The sequence below is a fragment of the Phycodurus eques genome, chromosome 12 (assembly GCF_024500275.1).
Source record: "Phycodurus eques isolate BA_2022a chromosome 12, UOR_Pequ_1.1, whole genome shotgun sequence".
Classification (NCBI taxonomy): Eukaryota; Metazoa; Chordata; class Actinopteri; order Syngnathiformes; family Syngnathidae; genus Phycodurus; species Phycodurus eques.
Genome location: NC_084536.1, coordinates 18,305,578 through 18,320,545, shown reverse-complemented (window position 1 = coordinate 18,320,545; position 14,968 = coordinate 18,305,578). Strand labels below are relative to the sequence as shown.

The following is a 14,968-nucleotide window of genomic DNA, read 5'->3' as shown; positions in this document are numbered from 1 at the left end:
AAAGAGTATTTTTGATATGCTGCAGTACTTCTAGAAGTTTTTGTCTACAGAATTTGTATAACAACACAAACAAATCAGATAAATTGACAGGCATCACACTGACAGGTGTTTCTATTATTTTGCTTATGTCATTCAGCTACATCAAAATGTCAGTTAGAAAGAGTTATCTATGTGATGCAGTAAACTAAATGTATTGTTTGATACTTCTTTGAAGGTGTCAATCAAAACTGATTTAGATATATATATTTTTTAACTCGTGTTAAGCTGCTGCCCCAGCGACGCGACCCCGTTTAAGCAGAAATTAGTGCATGGGTGGGTGATTGGATAGATGGATGGATGGATGGATGGGTAGGTGGATGGCATAAGATACTCCCGTGTAGAGGGCCACTGTTGTGGCCGGTCAATACATGTAACAAGAAAGCAATTTTCTGCCTGCTTTTATGATACATACAGTACAGTATAGTCTACAACCCCAATTCCAATGAAGTTGGGACATTGTGTTAAACATAAATAAAACAGAATACAATGATTTGCAAATCCTGTTCAACCTATATTTAATTGAATACACTACAAAGACAAGATATTTGATGTTCAAACTGATAAACTTTATTGTTTTTCGCAAATCATCATTAACTTAGAATTTTATGGCTGCAACATGTTCCAAAAAAAGCTGGAACAGGTGGCAAAAAAGACTGAGAAAGTTGAGGAATGCTCATCAAACACCTGTTTGGAACATCCCACAGGTGAACAGGCTAATTGGGAACAGGTGGGTGCCATGATTGGGTATAAAAGGAGTTTCCCTGAATTGCTCAGTCATGGGCCAAAGATGGGGCGAGGTTCACGTCTTTGTGAACAAGTGCGTGAGAAAATAGTCGAACAGTTTAAGGACAATGTTCCTCAACGTACAATTGCAAGGAATTTAGGGATTTCATCATCTACGGTCTATAATATCATCAAAAGGTTAAGAGAATCTGGAGAAATCACTGCATGTAAGCGGCAAGGCCGAAAACCAACATTGAATGCCCGTGACCTTCAATCCCTCAGGCGGCACTGCATCAAAAACTGACATCAATGTGCAAAGGATATCACCACATGGACTCAGGAACACTTCAGAAAACCAATGTCAGTAAATACAGTTCGGCGCAAAGTTCAAAAGCCAGCATCTGTGATTGTATGGGACTGTGTTAGTGCCAATGGCATGGGTAACTTACACATCTGTGAAGGCACCCTTAATGCTGAAAGGTACATACAGGTTTTGGGTCTTTTTCATGGACGCCCCTGCTTATTTCAGCAAGACAATGCCAAACCACATTCTGCACGTGTTACAACAGCGTGGCTTTGTAGTAAAAGAGTGCGGGTACTAGACTGGTCTGCCTGCAGTCCAGACCTGTCTCCCATTGAAAATGTGATTAAAATATGGCAACGGAGACCCCGGACTGTGGAACAGTTGAAGCTGTACATCAAGCAAGAATGAGAAATAATTCCACCTACAAAGCTTCAACAATTAGTGTCCTCAGTTCCTAAACGTTTATTGAATGTTTTGAAAAGAAAAGGGGATGTAACACAGTGGTAAACAGGACCCGGCTTTTTTGGAATGTGTTGCAGCCATAAAGTCCTAAGTTAATGATTATTTGCTAAAAACAATCAAGTTTATCAGTTTGAACATTAAATATCTTGTCTTTGTATTGTATTCAATTAAATATAGGTCGAACATGATTTGCAAATCATTGTGTTCTGTTTTTATTTGTCTTGAACAATGTTATTGGAATTGGGGTTGTACATACACAATATTATAGACAGGTTGGGAGGGATACAATGTGGTCATCTATGACTACTTCATGTTGTTTGTTTGTGTGTGTGTGTGTGCGTGTGTGTGTGTAGGTGTGCGTGCGTGTATATCACTTGGCAATTAGATGTTCTTCAGGCCTCTTGATCGTCTGAAAGAACACTTATCTCCTTCCTTACCTCCTCTCTCGAATATATTAGTACCATAAATCCTCTTCTAGGCGGATTGTTATGGTCATTGTGAGTGCTTTGAGCAATGGTTATTATGAGCTTCCTCCTCTCACACTGCTTTATGCGTCTCATTTGCTTTTGCCCCTCCACACGCACACACACTTCTTCACTCGATCTCTTGCATGCTCTTACTGGTTTTCAATGATGATATTGTCCCTTTTTTTCTTTTTCCATTTCCATTTGTGTCATTGTCTGTCTGTCAATCAATATATCATTTGATTTTTAATCCCCTAAATATAACCATACATTTTCTTAGACTGCAGCTTGTATTAAACAGCACAGTGAAAAGCTGTGATGCAGTTTCTGTTCTTGGTAAAAAATAGATGAAAATCTCTGTGGTGTGTCTTCCAATTGCCATATTTGTCTTTTAAATCAGGAATTTATAATAGGCACTAGATTATTATTATTATTATTATTACCTTTTTTTGTTTGTTATTGTTTCTATTTTGTCTCAGGAGCATACATGTACAGTATGATATACATATTTACAATAGTTTTATATCAAGTTTTACCTGCTATCCCGTTCAGGGTCTCTTGTGAGCTGAGTCTATCCCAGCTGACATTTGGGCGAGAGTACACCCTGGACTGGTTGGTCATCTCCACATTCCAAAAACATGGATGTTAGGTTAATTGGAGACTAAATTATGCATAGGTATGAATAGCAATGATTGTTGGTCTACATGTGCCCACGATTGGCTGGCGATAGGTCCAAGGTGTACTCCGCCTCTCGTCCAAAATTAAGCTGGGATGTGCTCCAACTCACCTTAATTATAACAAGAGCTACAGTATAGAAAATGTATGGATATAGGTTAGCTTCCAAGTAACATTGTTACCATTTCATGAGTCTATTAGTTTCTGCATGCCCTCAGGAGAATTGACTTTTGATGTTTCACTATAAGTGATTAAACTATGTTTTGTGTTTATTTCTACAGGGCCGAGAGCATTGTGTGAAATGCATCCATTTTAAGGATGGTCCTAACTGCGTGGAAAAGTGCCCGGACGGGCTGCAAGGTGCAAACAGTTTTATCTTTAAGTATGCCGAAAGCAACAATGAGTGTCATCCTTGCCATGCCAACTGCACACAAGGGTGAGTCATGAAAAAAGACTCGATGAAGACGTTCATGTATAATTTTGTTAATGCTGAAACTTAAGCATGATAGAACTTAAAATATTTACAGAGTCAAGAGTCACACAATCTTCTAAAAAAGAGGACATTATAACAAGTGCCATATATTTAGATTGTAATTATTGCTAAAATGACTCCTTTCTTCTTATTCTCATGCTGTGTGCCTCTAATATAAACTTATATCATGACATCGTTCAAGACCAAAGCAATAAACAGAGATGTGAGGAGAAAATGAGATGGAATAAAGAAAGAATGAAAGGAGATGAGTCCTTCATGTTTCTCTCGATCACTCACTAGCCAGTCATCTCTCCATGCAATATTCAACGCTGGATGGTGAGACAACATTTTGTATTTTACTCCACGGGGAGCGTGTGTCATTCGAGTGTGTTATTTCTCCTTTCCTGAGTGACAGCCCCCGGCTCACTGGAGCACAACAATGTAGTCGTAAATGGAAAACACCAGGCTGACACTTTGTCACAGGTACAGCTTCATAAGCAGCTCTCCCTCTCAAGAAGACAAGCCGGGGGAATTAGAGGGTTCAGACAGAGTCAAAGTGACAAAGCAGGATTTAAACCAATGTCCTGTGTTTTGAACCCTTCCATAGAATCCATTTTGAATGCACACATAGGGCCTGATTAACTAAAGGTTTGCATGTGCAAAATCAAGCGCTAACTTGATTGCTCACGCAGACAGATGTGGAAGCTGATCTACTAACCGGGCGCAACCAGGATTGCGTCTGCCAAACGTGCAAAATTGTGGCGCAGTTCATTTTGCGCATTCTGGGAGAGGTATACAATTACATATGCACAATGTCATTTATCAAACCTGAGATGAATTGCGGTAGCTGATTTTGTGTCTTTAAATATTACGGCTAAAAGGTAGGTGCAAACCAGCATGCAAAGCGCTGCCAATAAAGTATAGGTTAAATACAGGTACAGTAGTTTTCAGTTTGTGTAGACATTGTTGTAACCTCAAAACTAACTGAAACGAAATATATCGGGCCGTACTATTATTCACTTTATTTTTGTTTTGCGCTACTCACTGCAGTATTCCTATTTTCAGACATCTTTGCATCTTTTACCTCCCTTCTTTGTGTTTTTGTAGGTGCACTGGACCAAGACTTCAAGACTGTATTGGGTGGATGGACAGGTACAATATTGTCTTTGCTTTACTGTCCAAACTCAAAATCAGGGTACGTTGTATTGCTGTGCATAGAATACATCATCCCATATGTTTCCAACAGTTTCTGTTTCTAACTGGTCACATATTAAAACTTAATAATGATGGTATGATATCTTTAAGTAGCCAATTAAAATAGAATATTACAAAATGTGGGCCAGTGGTTGCGTAGCGGTGGTTCAAGGAGGAATTATCTCATTTCACGATCGCCCTGTGAATGAGCGCTCCAGCGACTAGTCAACTTTCTGAGCACACACTCTTTTTTTTCACTTGATTATTTTATTCATCTTAGTAGGATAAGTTGGACAATTTTATGCTTCAAACTTTGGGGTAAGGTCGAACTAAGGTGGTGAGCCAGTAGGTTCTCTCTTAAGTCCTCTGACCTTGCACTTCGGTATGAAAGGACCACAATTTTCTCACACTCCAAAGTCTTGGAGAAAATCTTCCTAGAAGAGTGGATTTTGTGATGTTGTGTGCAAATTGGGGGGGAACCGTTTCCTGATTTCCACTTTCACTTCCTGTTGGTTCAGTGAACATGTGGCTATACTTTTGCCAGCTTCTTTACTGATGAATAGGCAGCCTTTTACTGTGAGCAATTGATGGTGAAGTAGATAACTCCAAATCCAGGGGAAGCTTTATAGAACTGATCAAAATCTACACTTTCAAGCTCAATACCGAGAAACGGATACAGGATAAAGAAGGAGCAGCACCAGAATGTAACTCGGCTGACCTGCTGAGCAGATCCGCTCTTATCAGATCTCGGATAGTAGTTGCGGTGATCCGTGGGATGTCCAGCTCACCCGGCAGCTTGGGTGTCACACAGCTTGTAAATCTGCTGCCTGTTGGTGGCATTGCCTTCTGAGCATGATTTGAAACGGCTTATCAGACATTCATTATCACAATAGGCCAATATTTCAGTGAAAGGACTTTGTGCACATTTGATTAAGCTGTCACTCAATATTCACTCTTCAAATTGACTATTCTCATCTGACATGATTGTATTTAATCAAGGCAGCTGTCTTGATTGAGTTATTACATGTTTCAGATTTTGATGTTTGTCTATGGCAGAAAAAGATTATGTGCTGTAGATTTTTGGATACATTAATGAGTCATGTAAAGGGCTTTTACCATCCTTCCATTTTCTACCGCTCATCCTGTTCAGTGTTAGAATGGAGCTGATCCCAGCCGACTTTGGGCGTGTTACACCCTGGACGGGTCACCAATCAATGACAGGCACGAAAGCATAGTGTGAACATGCAAACTCCACACAGAAAGGTCCGAGCTGAGATTGAATCCCAGAACCTCTGACTGTGAGGCCGCTGGACTTTTACAGTATTTCCTCAAATAGTGATCCCTCTTACCAAATCTCCTTTTTTCTCTCCATCTGGAAAACAAATAACAGGTGGTGTCAGCAGCAGTAATTACCATTACAAAAGCTACATTTCCACAATTAAGTACACTATGTAGCTGAGGACAGATGAGCACAGCAGATAGCTGCATGTGCTCTGGAAAAAGATTGTCATGGTAGCAGTGGGACTGCGTGGAACTCACCAGTGAATCAGTACAGAAGGAAACGAAACACACACGTCTTTAAATCTTCTCTCCTTTGTAACCCACAAAGAAAAAAAATCACAAACCAAACCATAAGAACACAGTTAAAAAGAAACAAATTGCTTAATCAATAAAAGATACTAAACAATACACATCAGCAGTGTCACAGATTTGAATGCACCTGCCTCGCTTCAGTAAAGCAGGTCCATCTTTGTGATAGCAGAAACATGTAGCGAACAATTAGTGCCACCTCTTACCGCAGTACATTATTGATACAAGCCAAGAATAAAGGGACACGTAAATAAAAACTGTGAATGGGACCCATTAACACATACCATTCCTCATTGTAAGACTGAAGGCCTGACAACTGTTTTGTAACATGCTGTAGTTGAGTTTGTCTTTTTAAAGTGAACATGTTTTGGTCTCTTTATTGTAGCAAGAAATAAGTTGAGCTAATACACTTGACAAGTGTCACATGCTTATTTATGCAAATGATAGGCAGTTTCAAGTAAAGATTTATTGGCTATTCTTTAAAAAAAAAAACTTTTTATGGCTTTTGTATTTTCCATAGTCCAACTAGACTTTGTAGGATTTGTACTCTTACACTACTCTGTACATCGTAGTATTTTTTACAGCCCTCCAATATTTTTAGCTCGTCAATATCATACGATAGACACAGCCACGTTTCCATACACAATCTTTTCAATCTCTCTGCTTCACCCCAACCTTTCTTAACTCTCATCCATTCTAATGACTTACATGTTTCATCCTTCTCTTCCCCTCCACTTTACTGTCCTCAGAACCCCTTTGATTGCAGCAGGGGTGATCGGCAGCCTCTTCATGGTGGTTATCATTGTGCTTAGTGTGGCCGTGTCTGTGCGCCGGAACAACATCAAGAAGAAGAGGGCCCTCCGTCGCTTCCTGGAGACAGAGGTGAGTACGGTACTTATTGGAAAAATGAACAAATTTGAGCAATAATAACACTGTCAAAAAAGTTACTATTTAATGACCTAGTATTATAATGTGCTGGAACACAGTTTGTGAATACTGTACTGTGACTGAGATTAATATAGGATGCACAATGAACACCACTATTCGCGAGGGACAGGGATCAGGCCGAATAGCAAAGTTTTTTTTTTACATCCCAACAATTATTGACTAAGTGGGGATAAGCCACAATTAAGTGTTTTCACAGTTGGTCCCCCCCCCCAAAAAAAAATCTTAATTATGGAGCCCTTGGTAACATTAAAATCTGTATATGGAAGTTGCAATATAACTTTTGGCATCACTTGTAAGCTTCTGGGGTTGCGTCACAATAAAGCCAAAGAAAAAGTGAAACACCATTGTAGAGCTAATCACTGATCCGTAGTTTTAGGAATTGTGCCTACATTTTGGTGTAATCGAAGACAAAATAATGGTTTGTTTTGTTTGACTTTTAACACAGAAAACTCTTGTTGAAATCCAAGTTGTACCACTTTTGGGTCAATGGACTTTTACTATGTTAGCTCCATAAAAATACCTGGAAATTAAATCAACATATTTTGATACAGTGTTATTATTATTATATTGTTCATAATTAGTTACAGTATCAGTTATACATCTTTTCCTTATGATCATCAGAATCATACGTTTTAACATTCCCATTATGAGGTGTACAGGATTTATGTAATTCAAACACGTAATTCAGTTACCAAACATGATTGTAATAGAGGGTGTATGGCATTATTTTACAAACAGTGTGCAGTTATCTTGCAGGTAAGCAAACAAAGAAAAAGCGTTTATATATTTACAGTATGTCGTTATGAGATGCATGTGTTCTTCCAAGTTTGTGTACTAAAGAGTGTGTACTAAAGAGTCCTCATTATAGTGAATATGTATAGCATGCTTCATGTACCCAGATGGTGACTATGGAGGTCAAAAATGTATTATAAACTCAGAGGCTCAGGTATTCCTTTTAGCTTTCTGAAGAATGCTGTCAGGAAAAGGGACAGGACCACAACATTAGTAGAGGAGGAATTCGCTGCTCGTATGTGTTAAAACAGGAAACGTTAAGTAGCGTATATTATTTAAGGCACTCATTCTCCCACATGGAAATTTAGTTCTGGTCTTACTAGTTTGCACTCTTCACAGTGACTGGTCTAGTGTGTCATGTGCAACTGGCAGGAAAAGTGGGAGCATTTAGAACATTACCCCGGAATTTGGTATCACAACCTCGTATTATGGTTGTCACAAAGATAAGTGTCATTTCACTCTGTTAGGAGAATCCTGTACAGGAAAACTGTGCAGATACTTGATTCACGGATTATTCCCAAGAGGTGGAGATTGTTGGGAGAATGGATAATGACAGGCATAGTCAAAGGGAAGCAGGTGGTTGGAGGAAGAGTACAGGCAGGGAGTTGAACATATAGCCGAACTAGCAGAAAGTTAAGGAGGAAAGCAGGCAGTGTGTGTAATGATCCGCTGGTTCAGAACACAAGGGAGAAATGCCACACTCGTATAAACTGCTGAGCAGGTGAGGTGCATCAACATTTAGAGTAACACAGCACACTATCCCCCCCAAAAAACACATTTAAACCACAGATGCTGAAACCAAATCTTGCCTTTCATTTATTTTGAGGCATTACAGTTGAGAAATTCATAATTTGACCCACTACTTTTGCATGTCGTCATACAAGACCAATTGTGAGACCTCAATTCAGTGAGCATCTGAATGCAAGTATTTTTTTTTCCTTTTCTTTGGATTTTTTGGTTTTTAATCAATTCATACTCAAAGTCAATACACTAACTTTGCTGTTTACAAAGCAACAATAATAATAAAATAAGATGAACATACGAATGTACAGCAAAAGTAGAATGTGAGACCTTCCAAGCAGTATTCCTTCCTCACTACGGTTTTCACTTGTGATCAAAGTTAGGGTACTTTTTATTTGTGTTTATATTTGACTATTAAATGTGATAAACTGAAGCTCACATTTATATACCAGTTATGAATGTTAAAATTGCCACTTTAAGTTCAGAGAATGGTCTCTATCAATTTGCAGTGGTGCCTTGAGACTTAGGAGTTTTCCGAGGTACGAGCCGCCAGTTGGCATATTTTTAGTTTCGAGTTACGACCCAGATTTCGATAAACGGGTGAACGTCCAAACTCCCACCAACAAGTGGCGGCAGCAGACTGCACTTTGTCCGGCCACCAGCCGTTAACACTGATTTCCTTGGGACAATACATTAGGTACAGTGATGTTGTGTACTAATTTCTCGTGTTTTTTGGGGCGAAATTTAATGCTGTTGTTCTTACAGTATAATACTGTTGAGCGCAATGGTTCTAAGTGCAAAAACTAACTCTTTGTGATATTGTTTACATTGTATTTTATGTAATTGCTGTGTTTTTTTTATTTAGTACAATACCAGTAAGTGCAATTTTTTTCCTCATTAAAAACAAAAATACAAATTTTGGTGTTTTTGGAGGGCTGGAATGGATTAATTACATTTCCATTCCTTTCAATGGGGAAATGTGTTTTGAGGTAAGAGTATTTTAAGATAAGAGCATGGTCACGGAACGAATTAAACTCGTACCTCACGGTACCACTGTATTTTGTACCAAGTTTAGGTTTCATATAAGCCATTTTGACATGGACCGAGTACCCATCGAGCATGCATAATAAAGCATATTAATGTGGATAATTTAAACATTAAATCATAATACTGAATGAGTGGGACTCCTCAGCTTGGTCTCTATGTAGTGAAGATTCATGGGCTAGTCAAACCACAAGTGACTAGTGGTTTGACTAGTGACTAGTCAATGAAATGCAATAATATCAATAATATATCTGTTTATTTTCTTGATGTGCTAGTACTGGTACCAGTGTGCAGCCGGCTGGTTGGAACCGCTGTTTCAGTTGATGTCTGCAGTACTATCTTGAAGTTTAACCCATATACCAAAATACTATTATTTAGCATTTCAGCACCACTATTTAGATTGTGAATGTAGACAGTGCTTACTGTGCTGCACTGCCACAATATTGCTGGACAGTTCCTTGTAGTGTGCGAGAGTGTTTGTTTCAATGTGTTTGTTTTTTGTTTGTTTGTGTGAGTGCATGTGTCTGTGTGTTTGTGTCTGTGTGTAATTTGCCTCCCTCCAGATGCTGATTTATTATTCAATCTCAATGAAGAATTGCTATTGTTTTTAATCAAACTGTAACAACCATGAGCCAGAGGGAAACAGGCCGCCCACCCAAGTCTGTCTGATTTACACTCTCAGATTATCTTCGCCCCCCCTTTCCCACTCTTGGATCTTCTGCTATTTTCCTAATCCTCCTTATATTGCTTCCGTTTTGTATGCTTTTGCTTCTCTAAGCAAGTCAGCTGGCTGCTTTCTTCATTGCTGAGTTCCTGTTGTTTTATTTCTACAAGGGTCCTATCTCCCTACTTTAATTTCCTCCCTCATCTACTGTATATCAATCTCCTGTACGTGAAGTGATTATACAACAGTGTGAACTTGAAGATCAATCTGTAATGATCAATTTTAACCTTTTTTTTTTCATGTTCTTTTGCCACCTGTCATCACATCCTTTTGATGTGAATCCACATGGAAAGACTGGTTGAGTGATGACTGAGTTTTATTTTCTATTTCTTTAGCTGGTCGAACCCTTGACACCCAGTGGGACAGCACCCAACCAAGCTCAGCTTCGGATCTTGAAAGAGACAGAACTCAAAAGAGTCAAGATCCTCGGTTCTGGGGCCTTTGGGACTGTGTACAAGGTAAACTAAAGCCAGTTCAATGACACAGTAGTCAGCTGCTTTGTTTATGCACTGGAATATAGGCAAAATAAAATTAGTATACATGATAATTTTGATAAATGATATGAGGGATGTTAAACAAAGTAGAAGAAAAGTGAAAGGCATTGCAAGATCATTAATGACAGGAAATGGGGTGGAAAGCTGGAGGCGGAGGATGAGAAGAATTGGTAATAGCAGTCAGGCAGTCCCCTGTGGTCACATTCTAATAGATGTTAAGTCAAGGTGGGATCCACTGTTATAATGGGCTAAGGAGGGACAGCAAATGAAATCGACAACATTAGATTCATCATTTCTCTTCTTTGTCCCACTCATCTACATTTCTGAACATTTTTAGGTCACAGTTATGAACACAGGAATGCAGGTAGTTCTGAAGCATCATATGATGCCTGTATCAGAAGTTCGAGTAAAGATTGTTATCTCAAATTTGTCTTTTAGCATTTTTGTCTGAGCTGGGCATTGCTTCATTTGCCTCTATTCAGACATTAACAGCAGTGAAATATTGCCATTGGCATATTGAAGTATAGTTTGATAATGAGGTCAAATTAAACATGTTTTTGAACATTTAGAAACGGGCCATTAAAAAGCCAATTATTATTGAGGGAGTAGATGGTAAAAACAAATGGTAGCACCCCATTTAGGACAATTAGGATTGTGAACTGTTATGAGTTTGCTGAAGTACTGTGGGTTTTCGCTGAGAAATAATTTGAAAGAAAGTTCATATTGATTAAATTAAACCTCACTGAGCAATAATTAGCACCACACATACTGTTGGAGCAAATGTATTAAACTACATGTATCGCCCCTGAATTTGAAGCTGTGATCCAGAGGTGGTTTCACATTAGTACAGGTGTTAAGCCTGCTGTCATGGGGGGGTGTATTAGCGGCAGTGCAACACATTTGAAGCTTGTTGAAAAGTTGAGAGGCAATTAAATTCTCCCTCCTTTTAAATGCTTTGACCGTTTTGGCAGCTGCTGAATCACTTTAATCACAGTTGAAATTGGATCCTTCAAAATGATAAAATAGTTTTGAAGGACAAAATAACGTAATCATTCAGCATGCACCATATCATCATAGTGCCCCCTACCCCAATGGAGTTTTGGATAACAGGAAGGAAGAAAGGAGATAAAATAGGTGACAAGGGTGGAGAAATTATCAATTTACTAATTGAGATAGAGAGCATAGCCATTATTTAACAAGAAAGTGGAGAAGGTTGTCCAAGAGTTAAGCTTTATTTTGGGGGGCATTATTGAAATGTCATCACGATTCACTAAGCATATATTGTCAAGGGGGAATGGCCATATTATCATGACAATAAAGCATCTGTTACATACAGTATGTGGTTAAAGCAGAGCCACAATGAAATGTCCCTTTTTTGGTTGAGAACGGTGTGTTTTAGCATCTCAGCATACAGTACAGGTACATCCAAAATTCAAGTGACACCACTTGCACCAACCATCCATCCATTTTCTGTCACGTATTATGTCCAGGGTCATGGGTGAGCTGGACCCTATCCAAACAACCATTCAGACTCACATTTACTACTGTGGTAAATGGTAAATGGAGTGCACTTAAATAGAACATTTATTTACACCATTGGTGCACAACACATTCAGCCATTCACGCGCACATTAAAACACCAACGAGCGGCCGCTGCAAAGCAAGGTGCTGCCAGGCCCACTGAGAGCAGTTTAGGGTTCAGTGTCTTGCCCAAGGCGGCACGGTGAGCGACTGGTTAGAGCGTCTGCCTCACAGTTCTGAGGACCAGGGTTCAATCCCCGGCCCCACCTGTGTGGAGTTTGCATGTTCTCCCCGTGCCTGCGTGGGTTTTCTCAGGGCACTCCGGTTTCCTCCCACATCCCAAAAACATGCATGGTAGGTTAGTTGAAGTCTCTAAATTGCCCCTAGGTGTGTATGTGAGTGCGAATGGTTGTTTGTTTATATGTGCCCTGCGATTGGCTGGCAACCATTTCAGGGTGTACCCCGCCTCCTGCCCAATGATAGCTGGGATGGGATCCAGCAGTCCCGCGACCCTTGGAGATAAGCGGCCCAGAAAATGGATTGATTGGATGGATGTCTTGCCAAAGGACACTTCAACAGTAGACATTCAAGAGCCCGGATTCGAGCCACTGACCCTTCGGTCAATAGACAACCCGCTCTACAAACTGAGCCACAGCTTCCCCCAAACTATGGCCAATTTAATCTTCAATTGATCTAGGATGCATGCTTCTGAAATGTGGGAGGAAGAGAAAATCCACACAAGCACAAAGAGAACACGCAAGCTCCATACACATGACGTTCAATATATTTTCTCATCTCAGTTTAAATCAGAAGCGGTGCTTAACTCAGTGTTTCCCCACCTTTATTGAGCCAAGGCACGTTTTGTTTTGTTTTTACATCAGGAAAATAATGACAACACACCAAGAAACAAAAACTGGATACACAAAGCATCAAATTGTTTTGCCTATCACTATACATGGCTTGCCTTGATAGATAAACAAAGAGACATTATTTGTCGTTAATAAATATTTTTGAGACCAATTAAATGAAATTGGAATATTTCCTGTGGCACACTTGAAGATCTCCCATCAATAATGTGCCACATTACACTGGTCTAGAATCATTGGGTCAGATCCATGCCATTATATGCATGAACTAATTAAACTAAAACGGCTTGAAACAGGCATCAGTGGGGAAACTCACATTGTGTTATTTCATATTAATTTACTGTAGATATCCCAATACTTTTGTCCAGATGGTTGTCCACATATGGGAAATGAGTGTGTGGGTTTACATTACAAGCACTAATGTACACATGCATCAGCTGTCTTTAAATTGGACGTTGATGTTCTGTGGCTTAGCATGTTTTTGTTTGTATTTTTCTCTAGGGGATTTGGATTCCAGAGGGTGAAACAGTTAAGATACCTGTAGCCATCAAAATCTTAAATGAAGCCACAGGGCCCAAGGCAAACGTGGAGTTCATGGACGTGAGTAAATATTATTCAGTTACAGTTTTATATATATATATATATATATATATATATATATATGTGTGTGTGTGTGTGTGTGTGTGTGTGTGTGTGTGTGTGTGTGTGTGTGTGTGTGTGTGTGTGTGTGAATTACAAAGGCAACAAAATAGAAGTGGCTGCTATGGCCCCTACATACAATACAGGGTACTTATGTACACCAGACTCCATTTTTCAAACATTCACAGTTCATCTTGTTTCAAAAAGAAAACTGAAAAAGATCAAACTTATTACCCAATGATGATGCAATGCAGATGAAATGACTCTCATTAGCACACATACACATCCTGGAACACACACACACACAGAGCGACCCAGTTGCACTCTTTTTTTTTGCACTTACTTTGGCGGTCGAAGAGGAAGTTTTAGTGCTAGCATTTCTGTTTTCATCAGGATGCCTTTGAAGAATACCCAGTGTTTGTTATAATTGATGCTTGGTGTGCTTTGAGAGCTTGTCTTGGCAACCAAAAGGGAGACTTAACTGGGTTTTTATGAGGGCAAAGTAGGATAGCCATATACTTACTGTATACGTACAGTAATGTTTTTAGACAGAACAGACAGATATTATATCACATTAGGTTTGCAGTTTGAAGTTGCTTTTGTTCAAGTAGGATGAATTGTTGAGTTTTTATCCATAAATATATACAGTCATTATGTTTCTCCTGTGTACATTCGTTATATTTCAGACCACACCAGATATACAGGTATGACTTGTATACTGTACAAGCAAGTATACCTTGCTGGTATTGTGAATATCACTTAACATTTTTATACGCAAAAGTGTACTAAATTCCCCTAATACGCACTGAGCACATCATCTACACAAACCTCTCCCCAGCAGAACATTAATGTTAATACCCATGAACAGGGTGAACGTTCTGCTAGTGTGCTGGGCCTTTGAACTTGTGCTTTTACTTCTCTTTTGACACCAACTATAAAATGACCACTGACAACTAACATTTTTATACGCAAAGGTATACAGAATTCCCCTAATACGCACTGGGCACATCATCTACACAAACCTCTCTCCAGCAGAACATTAATGTTAATACCCATGGCTAGGGAAGTCACATTATTAATGCATCATGCTGACACCAAGTTCAGAGTAACCATAATATAGGCATTAACACAAAATAAAAGTTGGTAAAACTTGTAGCTTTAGATTCAAGCAACAAGAAACTGGTCTTTGAACTTAAGAAATCACCAAGAAAGTGTAAGGTACCTAAATTTACTGTGCAACAAAGTGACGTAAGCAGAGAGCACAACAACAACAAAA

The 14,968-nt window shown here is 39.2% G+C and overlaps 1 protein-coding gene across 5 annotated transcripts in view; it reads left to right on the top strand.

Annotated features, from left to right (window-relative positions):
• LOC133410327 (receptor tyrosine-protein kinase erbB-4-like) overlaps positions 1–14,968 on the top strand; it is a 238,167-nt gene that overhangs the window by 182,538 nt on the left and 40,661 nt on the right. For all 5 annotated transcript variants that reach the window (XM_061691350.1, XM_061691353.1, XM_061691352.1 and 2 more), the window contains 5 exons: positions 2,949–3,103; positions 4,247–4,291; positions 6,673–6,805; positions 10,508–10,630; positions 13,555–13,653. In XM_061691350.1, the coding sequence (XP_061547334.1) occupies positions 2,949–3,103; positions 4,247–4,291; positions 6,673–6,805; positions 10,508–10,630; positions 13,555–13,653 (555 nt within the window). The remainder of the gene's footprint in view (positions 1–2,948; positions 3,104–4,246; positions 4,292–6,672; positions 6,806–10,507; positions 10,631–13,554; positions 13,654–14,968) is intronic.